General features: G+C 48.2%; 1 protein-coding gene across 2 annotated transcripts in view; it reads right to left on the bottom strand.

Annotated features, from left to right (window-relative positions):
- Positions 1–17,885, bottom strand: part of NFATC2 (nuclear factor of activated T cells 2) — a 155,026-nt gene that overhangs the window by 51,545 nt on the left and 85,596 nt on the right. For both annotated transcript variants that reach the window (XM_030826421.1, XM_030826422.1), the window contains exon 6: positions 14,862–15,002. In XM_030826421.1, coding sequence (XP_030682281.1) covers positions 14,862–15,002 — 141 coding nt within the window. The remainder of the gene's footprint in view (positions 1–14,861; positions 15,003–17,885) is intronic.

Here is a 17,885-nt window from a genome sequence, read left to right as displayed (position 1 = left end):
CTGCCATTTTACTGTGTACCCCAAACTTCGGAGCAGATACACCCAGCTTCAAATCCGTGACTACTCCCAATGATTTGTGAGACCTTAGATGTGACAGGATCTCTCTCTGTCTCTTTTCCAACATATGGAGATAATCATAGTACCCATACCTTATGGGGTCGTTCTGAAGATTAAATATGGTAACAGACCCAAACAGGGTATTATATAACTGTTCGGGGCCGGGTGCGGTGGCTCATGCCTGTGATCTCAGCACTTTGGGAAGCCAAGGTGGGCAGATTACCTGAGGTCAAGAGTTCGAGACTAGCCTGGCCAACGTGGTAAAACCCCATCTCTACTAAAAATACAAAAACTTAGCGTGCATCTGTAATCCCAGCTACTTGGGGAGCTGAGGCAGGAGAATCTCTTGAACCCAGAGATGGAGGTTGCAGTGAGCTGAGATCACGCCATTGCACTCCAGCCTGGGCAACAAGAGTGAAACTCTGTCTCAAAAAAAAAAAAAAAAAAAAAAAAAAAAAAAAAAAAAGTTCAACAGATATCTGTTACGATTATGGCTAATGGCAACAGATTATTTCAACACTGTCTTATCATTTGTTGCATATATTCCACAATGTGTTAATACCGAGAAAAACACAAGCATTTTAAAATCAGAAAATAATAAACATTTTCCAAGTGCATTTTCTGATTGCAATACTTCTGCCTACAGGTTTGGGCTGGAGGGAATTTATGAAGCGACAAAGTCTGTTATGGGAGACTGCAGCATGGTGCCTGATTTTCCTTTGCTTTCCAAAGTGGGTCTTTTCACCATTAACTTTTTAAACACATATACACAGAGAAAAAGACCTCACAGGAATAAGAAATCAAAACTTAAACTATGAGCCAAGGGTCCATCTTCTTTCTTTTGCATCCTTTTGGTACCAGAAGCTCCAAGGGCAGTCCAGGAATCTGGCCTGACCTGTACTCCATCATGGAGGGTCTGCACTCGGTTCTGGACGAACAAGTCCCCAACAGGAAGTGAAAGCCCACATCCGTTGTCTTTCTTGATTTTATGCAGCACGTGCAAGACACACTCCAGGAGGCTGGTCTCTAAGGGAAGTGTGCAGTTTGCAAGGTACCTTAGGGTCATTTTCCCAGGCTCCTCCTCCCCGCTCCACCCCGCATCCACGGGTGCACAAGTCCTGGGCTTTCGCCTGGAGAACCCACTAATCCCAACCTCTGAATTGCACTCCCATGGGGCAGTGGAATTCAAAACAAATGCTGATGGGGCCAGGTGTGGTGGCTCACACCTGTAATCACAGCACTTTGGGAGGCCGAGGCAAGTGGATCACTTGAGGTCAGGAGTTCAAGCCCAGCCTGGCCAACGTGGCGAAACCCCGTCTCTACTGTGAATACAAAAATTAGCGAGGCATGGTGGTGGGCACTTGTAATCTCAGCTACTCAGGAGGCTGAGGCAGGAGAATCGCTTGAACCCAGCAGGCGGAGGTTGCAGTAAGCCGAGATCGCACCACTGCACTCCAGCCTGGGCGACAGAGCAAGACTCCGTATCAAAAATAAAAAAATAAATGCTGATGGAGTTTTCTCAGCCTGATGTCACTCTGCCCAGGTTCAAGTTCTGTCCTCATAGTTTACTCGCTGTGTGAACTTCGAGTGGCAGCTCTCTGTGCCTCAGTTTCCTCATAAGCAAAAATGATAAAGTTTGGCCAGGTTCAGTGGCTCACACCTGTAATCCCAGCACTTTGGGAGGCCGAGGTGGGTGGACCACCTGAGGTCAGGAGTTCAAGACCCACCTGACCAACATGGTGAAACCCCGTCTCTACTAAAAATACAAAAAATCAGCTGGGGGTGGCGGCGGGCACCTGTAATTCCAGCTACTTGGGAGGCTGAGGCAGGAGAATCACTTGAACCCGGGAGGCGGAGGTTGCAGTGAGCCGAGATCACACCATTGCACTCCAGCCTGGACAACAAGAGCAAAACCCCATCTCAAAAAAAAAAAAAGATAAAGTTGATATTACTGACCTCAAGAAGATGTGGTGAGAATTAAAATAGACAGTGTATGTGAAATGCTTAGTAAAATTCCCAGCGCATAGTTAATGCTGCTGTCATTACTGTGATTTTAGAATTTGGAGTCTTGCGTTGTTCTGATTCCAGTAAAAAAGAATTGAAGGGCCATCCTGACCCAAGTGCTTTGGTGGGTATTGAAGTTTTTTGCTTCATTTCATTGCATTAAATTCCTCATTGCAAATAAATAAAATGGTCATAGAAAGTATTTATTGGTAGGGGACTGGTTGAATTAATCATGGGCCATCTGTAATTAGTATGGAAAATCAGTAGAAGAGCACTGGGCAGCCCTTAGGTAGATTTGTGTTTTCTAACCTGGAAACATGACTCTGTTATATTAAAAAGCAGATTTTGCTGGGCACGGTGGCTCACGCCTGTAATCCCAGCACTTTGGGAGGCCAAAGTGGGTGGATCACTTGAGGTCAGGAGTTTGAGACCAGCCTGGTCAACATGGTGAAATCCCGTCGCTACTAAAAATACAAAAATTAGCTGGGTGTGGTGGCGCGTGCCTGAAATCTCAGCTACTCAGGAGGCTGAGGCATGAGAATCGCTTGAATCCGGGAGGTGGAGGTTGCAGTGAGCTGAGATGGCGCCACTGCACTCCAGCCTGGGTGACAAAGTGAGACTCTGCCCCAAAAAAATAAAACAAAGTAAAATAAAATAAAATAAAATAAAAAGCAGATTTTTAAAAAATGCTGCAGACCAGTATGTACAGCATGATGCCGCTTTGTAAGTCTATTCGTAAGTCTGCTTAAACTTAGAAAGCCTGTGCCCCAAGCTACTCATATGGTTGTACCTCTGGGGCTGGGCCTGAATGGGTGAGGTGAGACCTTCATGCCTTTCTTCACTGATTCAAGAAACATGTTACATCATGGTGACTTTAATTTGTTTATATTTTTATTATTTTTAAATAATGTTGTTTTTCTTTTCTTAAGAAAAAGGCATATTGCAACTGCCTGTTGACTTTCCTGTCTCCCGGGGCCACAGCCTGAGCGGGAGGCTGGGCATGGACCATCAGCTCTGACTCAGCTCCGGCACAGCTGTACCCCAGGCTGTGAGATGGACCATGTATGCCTTCCAGCCCTCCGGGGCCCCCAGACAGGGAGGCGGGGCCAGACATTCCACCCAGGCTCAAGAGAGACATGGACTCAGGGTTGCTTATGTCTACTGAGGCGGGGACCCAGCCTCTCTACCCAGCTTCCCTCCCCTGACTCCGCTAGACACACTGGCCTTCTCTCTCCCTCCAACAGCCACACCTGCCTATCTCCAGGCCTTGGAACTTGCTGTTTCCACCTCTCAAGATGCTTTTCTTCAGCTCTCCTGTGACCATCCCCTTCCCATCCTTCAGATGCAGCTCAGGGAGATCCCCCCTTCATCCCACACCATCCCCTTATGACTTTCTACTCCTCCCTTCCAGCCCGACATCATTTTAGCTACCTATTGGTTTGCTATCTCCGCCCAGCCCCAGGCTGTGAGTTCCCCCAGAGCAGGGCTATAGCTATCTCATTCTCTGCTTTATCTTCAGCTCTACAGTATCTGGCACATAATAGTTGCTCAATTAATACTGGCTGAATAAACAAACAAATTGACCTCAGGATCCTCCAGTGTGCACCCCACAGCCAGAGTCCAGGAAACATCTGACCACTGACCTCTCCAGCCGCAGGACCCTGCAAGGAGGAATCACCAAGCCCTTGTTATGGGGTCCTTTGCGGGAATCAGCTGATGAGGAAGGAGCTGGGAATATAGGTGCAGACAAGGAATCAAACACAATCAGAGCAACTCAGCCCAGACGGCATTCCCAGTGCCATTGACCAGGAGTTCCGTATAATCCACCTCCCAACCCACACCTTGGGTCTGGGACTCTGGGCAGACCTACCCCCATGGAACAGGACTGAGAAGACCAAGCACGCTTCTACCGCTCTGGGCTGAGAGGAAATAAAGGACTTCGGTCTCTCGAGCAGATGTTCAGGCAAAATTCCCCCATCCAAAATTAACAAGGACTGGCAGCCGGTGTGAAAACGGCCCTTCCAAGTCTTAGTCAGTGGGGAAGAGAAAGGAGCCAACCACTTCGGGCAAAGGGGTTAGGTCTACAGAAGACTTAGCACGACTCTGCACGTTAAAAAAAAAAAACAAAACCATGGGGTGGGGGGATGGTTAAAGTAACATCATAGCCTTTGTTTTGTGTTTGTTTGTTTTTGAAACAGGGTCTCGCTCCATCGCCCAGGCAGGAGTCCGTGGCGCCATCTCAGCTCACTGCAACCTCCACCTCCCAGGTTCAAGAGATTCTCCTGCCTCAGCCACCCAAGTAGCTGGGATTACAGGCACATGCCACCACGGCCGGCTAATTTTTGTATTTCAAGTAGAGATGGAGTTTCACCATGTTGGCCAGGCTCGTCTTGAACTCCTGACCTCAGGTGATCTGCCCGCCTCAGCCTCCCAAAGTGCTGGGATTACAGGCATGAGCCACCACGCCCAGCTGCCATTACAGCCTTTGCTTTAACTTCACTGCAGAGTCAACTCCAGAAGAAAACCCCTACTAGATGCAAGAAGAATGGGCATCGCTAACCAGCCCATTTGCTGATGTATGGCCTCTATACTTTGGTTGGTTTCCTGGTTTCTCTTTGCAGGCAATTATTTAACCCTGTGATGGAACAAAGCAGCCAGGAAGCAGTAGGGTTGGCCGTGGGTTAGGGCTGGAGTCTTAGCAGTCGGGCTGGAGTCTTAGCAGTCAGCCTGGAGGAGCTGTGGGCTCGTGTCAGTACTCCAGGAGAAATGAGCAAGCTTTTGGGAGGAGGAAGGCAAATCCGTCCTCACCCGGGCTGTGAGCATGCCACTGGGCTCGAGGCGTACGGGGAGAAAATCAAAGTGTCAGCTTGTGTTAGGAAACCACGCGTGATGCTTCCCAGTCCTGGCCGTGCTTTTAAAAATTAGCCAAATAAAAATGGTTGAAGTCATTTCAGTCTGCTCTTTATGACCGCTAACTAGCAGAAAAACGTGTCCTCCCTGGAAGCATGGGCTTAATGAGCCCAGCAGACGGGGGTGGGGTGGGGGAGGTTCAGGAATGGCCCCCCCAGCTTAGGATTTCAGCCGCCCGACAGGGTAACACTGCTCAAATGGATTTACTGAGATCGGGAAAGGAAGTCCCTTGATTCCCGAGTCTCCTGCCCCAGTACTTCCTTGGTGGGCTTGCCCCAACCATCGCCCACTGGGACAACTGAACCAGGGGCTCACTCACCTCCCAGCTTCTCCGAGGGCTGCCCCCGCCCCCCGCCACCAAGTCCACTGTTCATACAGATGGCCAGAGCACTCTTAAACATCAACCAGACCATGCCACTCCCCTGCTCAAAAACCTCCAACTACCTGTTGCTTTGGGAATTCAATCCAAACTCCTTGCCATGTCTGCAGGGCCCAGCTGGGCCTGCCCCCCCGCAGCACCTCTCCAGGCTGGGCTCTCACTCTCACGATGCACCAGCCGCCCGGGCCTGCTTCCCGTTCCTCAAATGCCCTAAGCTCATCTCCACGCTGGGGCCTTGGCACTGGACAGTTCCTTTTGCCTGGGACACTCTCCCAGCAGTCCTTGTGGCTCTCTCTTTCCCACCTTCAAGGGTCTGCTCAAAGCCATCTCCTCCAGCAAGACCTCCCTGACTCTTCCCTATCCAGAGTTACCAGATTTAACCAATAAAAATACAGGATGTTCAGTTAAACTTGGATTTCAGAAAGCAACGAATACCTTTTTACTACAAGTATGTCCCAAACTCCTTGCCATTGTATAGAACATACTTTTACTAAGGAAATTCACTGTTTGGGATTCAAATTTAACTGCACATCCTATATTTTCCCCCCTAACTCCACACCCTTTTCTCTCTTGGGCCTGTGACCTGGCTTCCCTGGCTTCATAGCATTTTCCCCATCTGAAAATGTCCTGCTTATAAACAAGTTTCAGACTGTCCACTCCCAAGGGCAGGGACCTCACCTGCCATGTGTCCCCTGTGCCTGGCATGGCACTGCACATAGTAGGTGCTCAGTAAACACCTGGGAAATGAACATGGAAGCACTGGGGGGCTGAGTGAGTGGAGCAAGCCTGAAAGGGCACGCTTGGATGCTCAGTCAAGGTCAATCTTACACAGAGGCCGGATTTCAGCTCCTCCCCTGTCCCACCCTAGACATGACTCTTCTCGGCCCTAAGCTGTCATCTGTGGATGATCCCCACACATTCCAGACAGCCAGCCACTCTGGGAACCAGGAAGTTGGGGTTTCAGGCCCAGCCCTCCACTGACGAACTCTGTCACCTCAAAGAAGTCTAATGACCACACCGTGTGACTCGGCTTCCCCATCTGTAAAATGGGGAAGGGGAGGAAGCAGACCATTAGTTACCCTCCCTCCAGCTGCCAGGCTATGACTCCAGGAGTCTGATGGCTCTAGGGTAAGGAGAGGAAAGAAATTCACCTCGCCAAGAAGGACTCTTCTCCCAGACAAGAAACCAACATGGCTCTGCCCTCTGAACCCTGTGTGAAGTCGACCAGGCTCCCAGAGTGCAGGTAGAAGGGCAGCTGATGTTTTCTGAGCACCTACTATGTGCCCGATACTTTCAGTTCCTTGATCTCCTTCTATTGCTAAAACACCACCAACCCCATCTTAGAGATGGGAAAACTGAGTCCCAGGGTACATAGTGTGAGGCCAATCCAGGCTTCAGGCCAAGTCTGCCGGGTGATTCAAAATCCAGCCTTTGAAGTGGGAATTACACAAAGGCCTTTGGCACCAGGAACAATCTCTGATGGTGGAAGTGCTTAGATTACAACGAGTGTGCTAACTAAAAACTCATTTCTCTGTGGCCTCCTTCAAATGGATGCAAACGGAATGAACTGCAGGATTCTTGGACTTAAAAGCCTGTTCTTCAATGCAGGGGAGCAAGTTTAGGCAATATTTAGCTCCCTGAAAACGAGACCATTTTCTCTATCTCCACGGCAGCTTCGGAGTTGCAGTCTGGATCGCATCTCTGGAGAGCAGCTTTGTGTCCCAGCAAAGCTGCGGGTAAGTGATGGGTTCCAGCCCGGGGGGCCACTGACACCAGGGACATGAGTCACAGAGGGCAAAGGTCCGGAGAGCCTTAGTCATGCCCCAGCTCTGCCTGGAGCCTGACATTCCCCAGAGGGAAGCCCCATCTAGATACTCCCATACCAGGTCTATTGTTTCAGAGAACATCACGCCGGGTACAACCAAACCCAGGGAGAGAAACAGGTGGGAAGAGCAGGTGTCTGCTCTAAGATGGTTCCAATTGTTCCAGGGCACGAATTCTTGGAAAAATACTTAATTTAGAAAAAAAAATTATTTTAAGCACATGCATTTATATTTATTAAACAAAGCTCAAAATACAACCTTTGGGGACCTCCAAGTAATAAAATGACTCATGTCAGGATATGATGACTCAGTGGGAAAGAGGGAATTCCACCACCCACGCGTCCTTTCTAAAAAATCAATTTGTCCTCTGGACAGGTGATGGGAGCCTCTGCCATCAGACCATTCCAAGAAAATCGTCCAGCAAAACAAAACAAAAAATTCTCTTCAAACAATTTAAGTTTCAAAGCTGAGTAATCTGATGCAGGCCAGTTTCCAACCTACGCCCCCGCGGGACACACAGAGCCAGGGAGCTAGCTGGCCAAGCCTGGGGGCCTGAATTAAGAAGGATTTACCAGCCGAAAAATTCCAAAACTCTGTGTCATGTGAAGGAACCTTCCAAAACATTGGATCCCACCCAGGCGCAGCGAGTCGCTCAAAGCCATGGCAACCCCGTTCCCGCTGCCACATCACTTTTATTTTTGTGTCCTTAGATTTTTTCCTGTTTTGCAATGTTTTGCTGGGACCCCCAACTCCGCCTGAGGCCCCGTGGCCAAGGGCCAGGGTTCCCACTGAAGTCAGGAACAGCCTGGACTTCCCAGCGTGAACTTTGCCTGAAGGGTTACACATTTTTTAAATTTCAGAGAACATCCAAATGGCTTTGCAGCAATTACTGAGAATGATAAATAGGAAAGACCCTGATTGTTCTGTTTGGTTTCTCTTTGTCCTCTCTGACATGACTAGAAAAAATTACTCAAGTTGATGACAAATGCTGCCTTGGGATTCCACCTCTGTCACCAGTTGTGGGCTGACCTGGGGCGCATGACATCTGTGAGCCTCAGTTACCTTATCTGTAAAATGGGGATAATGCTGCCTGCTTCTCAGGGCTGGAATGACAACTAAAAGAGATGCATTCATTCAACAACACAAATGAGCACCTACTATGTGCTGGGGACCACTCTGGATGCTGAGGATACAGCAGCAAACACTGAGACTCTGCTGTCAAGGAACTAAGAGTCCAGCATGAGAGACCAGGTGATAAATGAACAGACAGACAAGGTGATTTCAACAGTGCTAAGTGCCACCAAGAAAACAGAGCCGGGCAGTGGCACAGAAGGTGACAAGGTGTCTGGGAAGCCGGACAACTTCAGAATGACAGTCAAGGAGGACCCCGTGGAGGAAGTGACCTTTGAGCTGAGACTGGGAGGAATAGGAGGCGGCAGGCTTGAAAAGAAATGGTGGAGGAGGCCAGGCACAGTGGCTCGCGCCTGTAATCCCAACACTTTGGGAGGCCGAGGCGGGCAGATCACGAGGTCAGGAGATCGAGACCATCCTGGCTAACAGGGTGAAACCCCATCTCTACTAAACAAAATACAAAAAATTAGCCAGGCGTGGTGGCGGGCGCCTATAGTCCCAGCTACTTGGGAGGCTGGGGCAGGAGAATGGCATGAACCCGGGAGATAGAGCTTGCAGTGAGCCAAGATCGCACACTCGCGCCACGCCACTCCAGCCTGGGCGATAGAGCGAGACTCCGTCTCAAAAAAAAAAGAAAAAAGAAAAGAAAAGAAGCAAAGAAATGGTGGAGGAACATTCTAAGAGCAAACTGAGAAAGCCAAGGTCCTGAGACAGAAATGGCCTTGGGGTGTTTGAGGACAGAGTGAAGCCAGGTGTTGCTATGGCCAAGTGGCAGCAAAAGAGTCAAAAAAGCTGAGGTCAGAGAGATGGGTAGGGGCCAGATCACACAGGCTCTTGAAAGTCACAAAAATAATCAAAAATAGTAATACAAATAACATAATAATCATTATTATTATTGCTGCTATAAATAAGATGCCATTTTCCAAAACACCAAGCTTTTCTAACTTAAGAAACACCACGCTGCCCCTCTCCTACTGTTTTTCCACTGCTCTCCAATTTGTCATCTTGCTGGAGTGGAAACTGCCAATTCCATTTTAGTCGACAGCTATAAAAAGAACATTGGAGCTGGTGGTGCCGATGACCAAACTCGAGGCTAAGATTAGCCCAGGAGGCTGTCACCTTTCCTTAATGTGAGAAACAGCTGGGATTCCCCTTCCTTGGAAAACTTCAACTGTTCCGCCCCGCCCCGCAGAGCCCTTGCTGGCCAAATGTCCATGGAGATGGGAACAGGGATGAGTTTTGGAAAAAAGAAGTTGAGCAACAGGGATTCCCCCTGCAGAAGGCGGCCCGGGCTGGGAGGTGAGCTCTTGGGGTCAAAAGAGCAGGACCAGCGAATGCAAGGTGAGCCCCCTCTCTGCAGAGAGCCCTCAGAGCCAGACATCCCCCGCAGAGAAGCCCACCGTGTCTCTAACACCCCCGATTGTCTCTTGTCATTCATCCAGGAACTACATTCACCTGGGATCCTTCAGTTAGGCATGAAAGGGTCAGAAATGTATCCTCTTGATGCCGGAAACACGCTGGAGAATTCAAACTGCTGCCCAGAGCGGTGAAGTGGTTAATTCAAGGATCTCTATCACCACAAAATGGTTAAGCCTGTGGCTCAGAGCAGCTGAAGGGTCTTCATGCCAAATTAACCTGGTTCTAAGCTTTTTAAGCATAGAATAGCAGAGTCCAAGGTGTGGGGTCTAGAGCCAGGCTGCCTGAGGTGAAATCCCACCACTGCCCTTTATCAGCTGTGTGATCTTCACTAAGTTACTTCTCTGTGCTCAGTTTCTCATCAGTAAAATTGAGAAAACAGTAGTCTATCTTTTAGGGCTCTTAAGAGGGATCCGATTAGCTAGCACATAGAAAGTGCTTAGAATAAGGCCTGGCACGTAGTTCATTATTAATGAATTACTAATTACTAAATTACTAATAATGTTCATTATTAGTACTTATTACTGTTTTTTAATGTCTCTTGCTTCCATGAGATAAAGTCTTGTCTTTTTCTACAGCCAAAATATAATGATGATAATAAAAAAGCTAACATCTAATGAGCATGTTCAATGTTCTGAGCCCTATGCAAAGCACCCAACCTGTATAATCCCATTTAATCTTGCCTCCCAAGAGAAGTAAATCATCATCTGTATCTTACAAAAGAGGAAATGGCAGCTCAGAGAGGTAAAGTAACTTACTCAGAACGACACAGCTACTAAATGCAGATCAGGGATTTGAACCCAGGCCATCCGACCTCAGAGCTGTGCTGGTGACCACTGTGGGTTACAGCCCCCCAAATCTCTCCCAGCCTAGGCCAGCACCTGGGGCAGTATGTGTCAACTGAATGATGACTATGTCCTGAGCAATGAATACTGCAAGACCGTAAAAATAATAACAAAAGCACATGCCTGTAATCCCAAATGGGAGGCCGAGGCAGGAGGATCACTGGAGTCCACTATGTTGAACTCACTATGTTGCCCAAGAGTTCAAGGCCAGCCTGGGCAACATAGTGAGACCCCATTTCAAAAAATAACGATGAACATCCCATGAGCACTAAGTGCATGCTGCTTATTTACATATTTAACTCTAGGAAAGAAAGACTGTCACTATCTCATTTTACAGACAGGGAAGCTGAGGCCCAAAGAGGTTGAATGACAGGTCAATGCTGAATATCACCTGTGGACGAGTCCCCTGGATTCTCCAAGCTAAACTGTCTGCTTCCCACGGGTGCCAGCTTAGATGAGACCACACACGGAAAGTGGCAGGCAGTGGCCAATAATAGGAGCTGTGATTATTACTCTTGTTCTTAACAGCCAACTTTTCACAGCTGAAACAGGCTCTGTGTGTTCCTGCCTTCAAGAGGTAAATATGGAACTTCTTCTGAAACCAAGAGAATAGAAGCTAGAGAATAAATGCCATTCATTCATTCCACAAATGCTTAATTGATGCCCTTAGATATAGCTTCAGAATAATTAAACTCCCAGAGTGCTTAAAAGCTGGCTGGCTCCTAACTCCATAAGGAACTTCGTAGGATCCAGCCTCAAACTCTTCCCTGCACAGTTACATCAGCAACAAAAAGATTTCAGTGTAAATAGAGACCACTCAGCCAACAGAGCCCTGTGTGGCTGGATCAGCCCCTCAAGGCAAAGCGGGCAGAGGCCAGGCCTCCTCCCTGCACCCCACTTTGCAGGACAGCTCGGGGGAGCTGTGCAGGCATTCCACCAAGCAGACGCTGGGCCTGAACTGCTGAGATGCACAGGGGAAGGCTTAAGGTGACCCTGATTCTGATTTTTCCCTCATGCTCTTCTTTTCCTTTCCTTGTCTTTCCTGAAAATTTCTAAGCCGTAGAACGGCGGTTGTTGACCAGCGGCAATATTGCCCCCCCAGGGCAAATTTGGCAAGGTCTGGAGACATTTTTGGTTGTCACAACTTGGGCCGCACTACTGGCGTCACGTGGGTGGAGGTCAGGGATGCTGTTGAACATCCTACAGTGCTCAAGGCAGCGCCCCTGCCAAGTCATTATCTGGGCCAAACTGTCAATAATGCTGAGGCTAAAAATGTGGTACAGACCAGGGGTCTTCAATCCCGGACCACAGACTGGTACTAGGTGCACAGCAGTAAGTGAGTGGCGGGCGAGAGAGCGAAGCTTCATCTGTATTGACAGCCACTCCCCATCGCTTGCGTTACCGCCTGAGCACTGCCTACTGTCGGATGAGCCTGCCATTAGATTCTCACAGGAGCATGAACCCTATTGTAAACTGCGCTTGCGAGGCATCTAGGTTGTGCATGCCTTATGAGAATCGAATGCCTGATCATCCGTTACAGTCTCCCGTCACCCCCAGATGAGACTATCTAGTTGTAGGAAAACAAGCTCAGGGCTCCCACTGATTCTGCATGATGGTGAGTTGTATAATTATTTTATTGTATATTACAATGTAATAATCATAAAAATAAAGTACACAATAAATGTAATGTGCTTGAATCATCCTGAAACCATCAGCCCATCTCCCCAACCCTTGGAAAGAACTGTCTTCCATGCAACTGGTCCCGGGTGCCAAAAAGGTTGGGCACTGCTGGTGCAGTCTTCTTGCCTGGAGCAGACTTTACTTCATCACCTCCGATCCCTCAAGCAACGCTACTCTCCTCAGCTCACTCAACTCACCACCACCTGGGTGCGTGTGATTCAAATCACCAGAGGCCCCCCATTCACCGGACTCTCAGGCTGACCTCGGGCTCTGTGACCTTCATAGCACTGCCTCTGCTGACCCTTCTCAAGTTTCCTTCCCTTGGTCTCCAGGTCACCAGACTCCCGTGGTTCTCCTCCTCCTGCTGTGGCAGCTCCTCCTCTGCCACCTTTAAAGGATGTGGCTCTCAGTTTTCTAAGCCTCCCCTTCTCATACTGGAGGCCATCCTGAGAGGTCAGAGCCAATTTCCAGGACTTCACCTTGGATCTCATTGCTGACAGCTCCCAAGACAACATCTGCAGCCAGGATTTGGTTTCTTAGTCTAGACCACGTGGCCACGTACCTCCCAATCTCTTGCCTTTCCACAGAGGTGAGATCATGGTTCATCCAAGAAGGCCCATGGGTACCTGAGACTCAACACTTCCACTTCTAAAATGAAACCCGTCCTCCCTGCCCAACCTCATCCCCACACAGAGCTCCTCTCCTGTGTGCTAAATCTCAGCTGGCCAAGTGCACCACATGAACAAAACAATCTCGACACAACCTCTTCCCCTTCCCCATCCACAGCAGCTCCAGAAAAACAGCAGCAGCCCCTGCTCCTTACCGAGCACTTCTGGTGCTAAGCCTACTTGCTCTAATTCATTCAGACCTTACCTTTGCGGGTGGGCACTGTCACTGTCCCTGCTTTTCAGGGGATAGATGATGGAGAGTTTCCACAGGTGACACTGCCGGTGAGCAGGAGAGCAGCCTGGGTGGCACGCAGCCTGCCTGGTGCCTGTCCCTGCCACCTGCATTCTTAATGCCTCTCTACACCACTACATCCCATCAAACCTCAGTGACGTCTGCCTTCTAAACCACTCCCGACCCATCCCTGCATCTCCCTTCCCCACTGCCACAGCCTTACTTAATACCTTTTTTGTTATTTTTCGCAAAGGCATCATCAAACCCTTTTAAAATAAATTCTGCCTCTCGTTATGCTTCCAACTGTGAGAATGCAGTTATCACACCCCGGTCACATGTCCAGCCCATCCCAAAAGGATGATTTGTGTGAGACTGGAAGAAGCACTCTTTGCCTGAGACAGTCTGCTTCCCCCTGCCAGAAGTTGTCTTACTAATGTGTAAACTGGTGATATATCCAATTTGAATGGCAGCCCTCAGAGGAGGTGCCCTTGTGCACTGCACAATCCCTCCAACTGGAGAACTCACCCGTTATATTCTCAGATTGTTCTAAGGACAATAAACAAATAGACAAACATCAACACCCCTTTGAAGTAACCTACTGAAATCATGTCTGTTAAGGAAAAAGAAAACTGGTTCTAGTATCCAAAATAAGTGTCCCAAGTTATTTGAGCTAATTTCCTTCTAACAACACATTTATTTCATTAATTATTGCTTACTCTGATATTTTCCTACTTCAGATCAGCATCTTTTCTACCACATACCCACTGAAAAAGACACGGATAGTACACCAAAGAAAGAATATACATGGTGAATAAACAAAACGTTATGCCTCTCAGAGCAAGGAAATGCAAAGTAGAAAGAAGTACCAATTCCACAATGATTTCTTTTTAATTTAAAAAAATGGTATTTCTGGGATGGGGGTGAAACTATGACTGACATTATGGCAACTTCAATTTGTAGATTTCTGGAAGGTAGTTTAGCAATATGTATTTAAAGTCCTCAGAATAACTAGCCAAAATTCCACTGCTGGGAATAAACCCTAAATAAACTAAAAAGATATACATATAGATTCATGTACAAGATTAATTAATTCTAGAAGCATAAGCTGATTAACTGCAGAACTACTTATAATAAAAATACAAGTAGCCAATATTAATTGGCTTATGCTGTACTTGGCACTATTACAATTACGTGACATGTATTAGCTCATTTAACCTCCATGACAACTTTATGGGATAAGACATTTTGTTACTATCATTTTATACATGAGGAAATTAAGGCACAGAAAGGTTAGGTAATATGCCTCGGATCACAAAGCAAGCAGATAACAAACCCAGAATTTGAACCCAAGATATCCAGGGCCAGAGTATGCATGCTTTATCACTGTGCTGTTTGGCCTCTCTTCTTGATAATAGCAAAAAGTTTTAAAAATTTCCTTCCTTATGTAAAAAAGTAATTTTTAAAAAAGGGTTGAGGGTGGGAGATAATCTCGTTTTCCGTCAAAATGACCTAGAAGAGTTAAAATGCAGAATGGCACATTCATGCAATGGTGAACGGTATGACCATCACAATCCCTGAAGACACGCTGAGTAAAAAGAGCAGGGTATAAAACTGCACAGTGGGATCTACCCCGCAAAACCAAGTTGTATAGAATAAAGAGATGGTCACTTTTGCATGGTTCTGAGGGACAGAGAAAGAGCTCAAAAATCCACTGACCTGTGGTCTTCTCAGTAAACACAACTTTGGACTCGGCCGTAAAGTTCTGCCCCGTGAGGATCATTTGCTGGCCGCCATAGACCAGGCAGCTGTCCGTGTCTTGTCTTTCAACCATGGGCAGCTCGTGAGCAGATCGCTGGGCTGCAGGCAAAAGAGAGAGAAGTCACTGTGATAAGGGGAGATGTCCGCTCAAAAGAGGAGGTCTGATTTCATGGTACTGAGATATGACATGCTCTGCCCACCTGTGTCACCTGTTGTTATCTAAAATGTGGAACCATCACCCCTGACAATCAATGACTGTACAAATGTTACGCCTTGTGAAAGTGCTCTAAGTCATTTGAGCTAATTTCCCTCTAACAACACATTTCGTTTTCATGAATCAAGGGACAGAGGCCTGTTCTCCTTACAGGAAGCCAGAGGCTGCCTGTTGTCCTTATAAGGAGGACAGGTACATGAGAATTGGTTTTCTTTATCCTTTTATAAAGGGATGAGCAAATAAACTTCTTTGTAAGAGGTTTCCTTTGTTAAAGTATATCCTTTCTTTGTACATTTGATGTCAGCCAAAACACGAAGGCATCATGTATGCTAAGCTTAGGATATAGTACCTGAAGGGTTTAGACATATTGACTTTGGAATTCATTTATGATCTTTAACATAGTCTTTAAGACATCCATGATCTACCCCCATGATGTCCTTTTCTAGAACTCTCCCTCATTCACTCTGTTCCAGCCACACTTCTAGAACATTCTGTCTCTCAGACACACTCAGCACACTCCTACCTTTGAGCATCTGCACTTTCTAGTGTCTGTCCTCCCCAGTTACCTGCATGTCTCCCTTCTTCACTTCTTGCAGGTCTCTACTCAGCTGTCACCTTCTCTGGGAGGCTTATTTAACCCACCCCATCCCCACCCGAGAGTTAAAACAGCAGTACTCAGCCCGGTCCCTCTCTCTCATTCTCTGTCACCTTTGCTTTCTCTGTCCTACTTTGCTTTTCTCCATAGAGCTTTTCACTTTCAGATACATTATATGTAGCTTGTATTGGTTTATCTTCTTTCATCTTTAACCTACTAGCATATAAGCCCAGGAAGGAGGGGCTTTGCTTTGTGTACTGCTGTAAGCCTAGACCAGGAATAGTGCCAAGAACCTAGGAGGAGAACGTACTAGTTGGTGGGTCGGTGGGTGGGTGGGTGGGTGGGTGGGGGAATGGATGGATAGATGGATGGATGGATGGATGGATGGATGGATGGATGGATGGATGGGTAGTTGGATAGATGGGTGGATGGATGGATGAGTGGATGGGTGGGTGGGTGGATGGATGAATGGATGGGGGGGTGGGTGGATGGGTGGATGGATGGGTGGATGGATGGGTGGAAGGGTGGGTGTGTGGATGGGTGGGTGGATGGACAGATGGGTGGGTGAGTGGATGGATGGGTGGGTGGATGAATGGATATGAATATGTGTGTATCTCCCAATATGTATTCTCAATTCATCTATTTACATCTATGTCCTCATCTATATTTTAATAAATGAAAAACGGAGGAACAGGACAGGCCTCTGCTGAGCACTAAACCAGAGTGCTAGAGTTGAATGCCCATAGCAACCCTCTGAGGAAGGAAGTATTAAAATGATTCACATTTGACTGGGGAGAAAACCAAAGCTAAGAGGAGTAAAGTCACCGCTTGGCCAAGGATCCATGGTGAAGCTTAGATTTGAACCCTCAAAAGCAGGTTTCTCTAGCTCCAGAGCCCAATCTCTTAGGTTAACTAGCCAGCCACCTATTCCAGAAGCCAGGCTGCAGAAAAGAATGAAAACCTGCTCCAGCCACCTTCCCAGGGCAGGCGAGAAACAGATCCCAGCCACAGCCAGGGCCCCACCTCCTCAGGCCTCTCTCCTTCCAGCGTGGGCCAAGAGGCCAGGCCCGCCCCCTGGGGTGAGTCAGTCTGAGCTCTTGGCATTCCTCCCCCAGCCCAGAGAACTGGGCAGAGGGCCAGCCCCTTCCATGCCAGGAGCCTGCGGACCTCCCCATCCGGGAGCCTGGGCAGCAACCGCGTGAGGCCCACGGCCCAATTCTAACCCTTCCCTCCTGCCTTGCCTGGGCCTCCAGGCCACTGGCATCCCCCTGCATCTGCTGGGGCCACTCAATGGAGCAACGATGCACTTGGCAACATTTCAGGAGTCGCCGTGCACCAGCCAGAGGCTTCCAGACACTCCACCTCGAGAGTGCCACCTAGCAGCGACTCAAACCAATCCCCTGATGGCTTTTCCCACCCCCAGCTCAGCCCAGGCACCCTCTGTTCCCAGAGACCCGCCTGCCAGCACTGCCCCAGGGGCTGCCGGCTACAAGGATATATTACAAAGACCTCTCCGCAGAAGCTGCTAATCTCTCCCACAGGGGCTGGGTTATTAATCCTTTCTTTCAATATCAAAGTTTTGTGATGACTTCCTAATTGAGCTGCCACAAATGAGATTTATTAGCAGCAAGAACAGCAGCTGCAGGTTCAGGCTTTGAAGATCTGCCTTTTATGAAATTGGGGAGCAGCTGGGGGCTTTTGGCCCCGGGGATGGGTGGTGCACTGGCGAGAGCATCCCACCCATTTTACAGGTGGAAAGCCTGAGTCATCGCTACTGGGCAAGCCAGCCCAAGGCTTGCGGCCAGGAGGGCTGGGGACTGGAAGGGGCTGCAAGCTCTCAGTGCTGGGCGGGAGGCTGGCGCGGACAGTTGGGCTGTGAATCACTGCACGCTGCTGTGAACACAGCTCCTCTCTTTCCTGCGGCAGCCTCACTGCTTCTCCCTTCAAAGCCTCATAGTCTCAGCAACCAACAGATTCAACCTTTGCCAAGTCTGCCTTTCCTACCTCCCTACCTGAAGGAAAACTTTTATTTTTTTTAATGAAAATTTAAAGAGACAGAAAAAAGAGAAAACAGTGAGAGTCTAGTCCAGCTGCCTGGACGCCTTTAGCTATATTCTAGTCTCACAACTGCAAGTGCGGGCCAGGGGCGTTGGCATCACTGGAGAGCTTGTTA

The sequence above is a fragment of the Nomascus leucogenys genome, chromosome 13 (genome assembly GCF_006542625.1).
Source record: "Nomascus leucogenys isolate Asia chromosome 13, Asia_NLE_v1, whole genome shotgun sequence".
Taxonomy (NCBI): domain Eukaryota; kingdom Metazoa; phylum Chordata; class Mammalia; order Primates; family Hylobatidae; genus Nomascus; species Nomascus leucogenys.
This window is presented reverse-complemented; position numbering and strand designations above follow the sequence as displayed.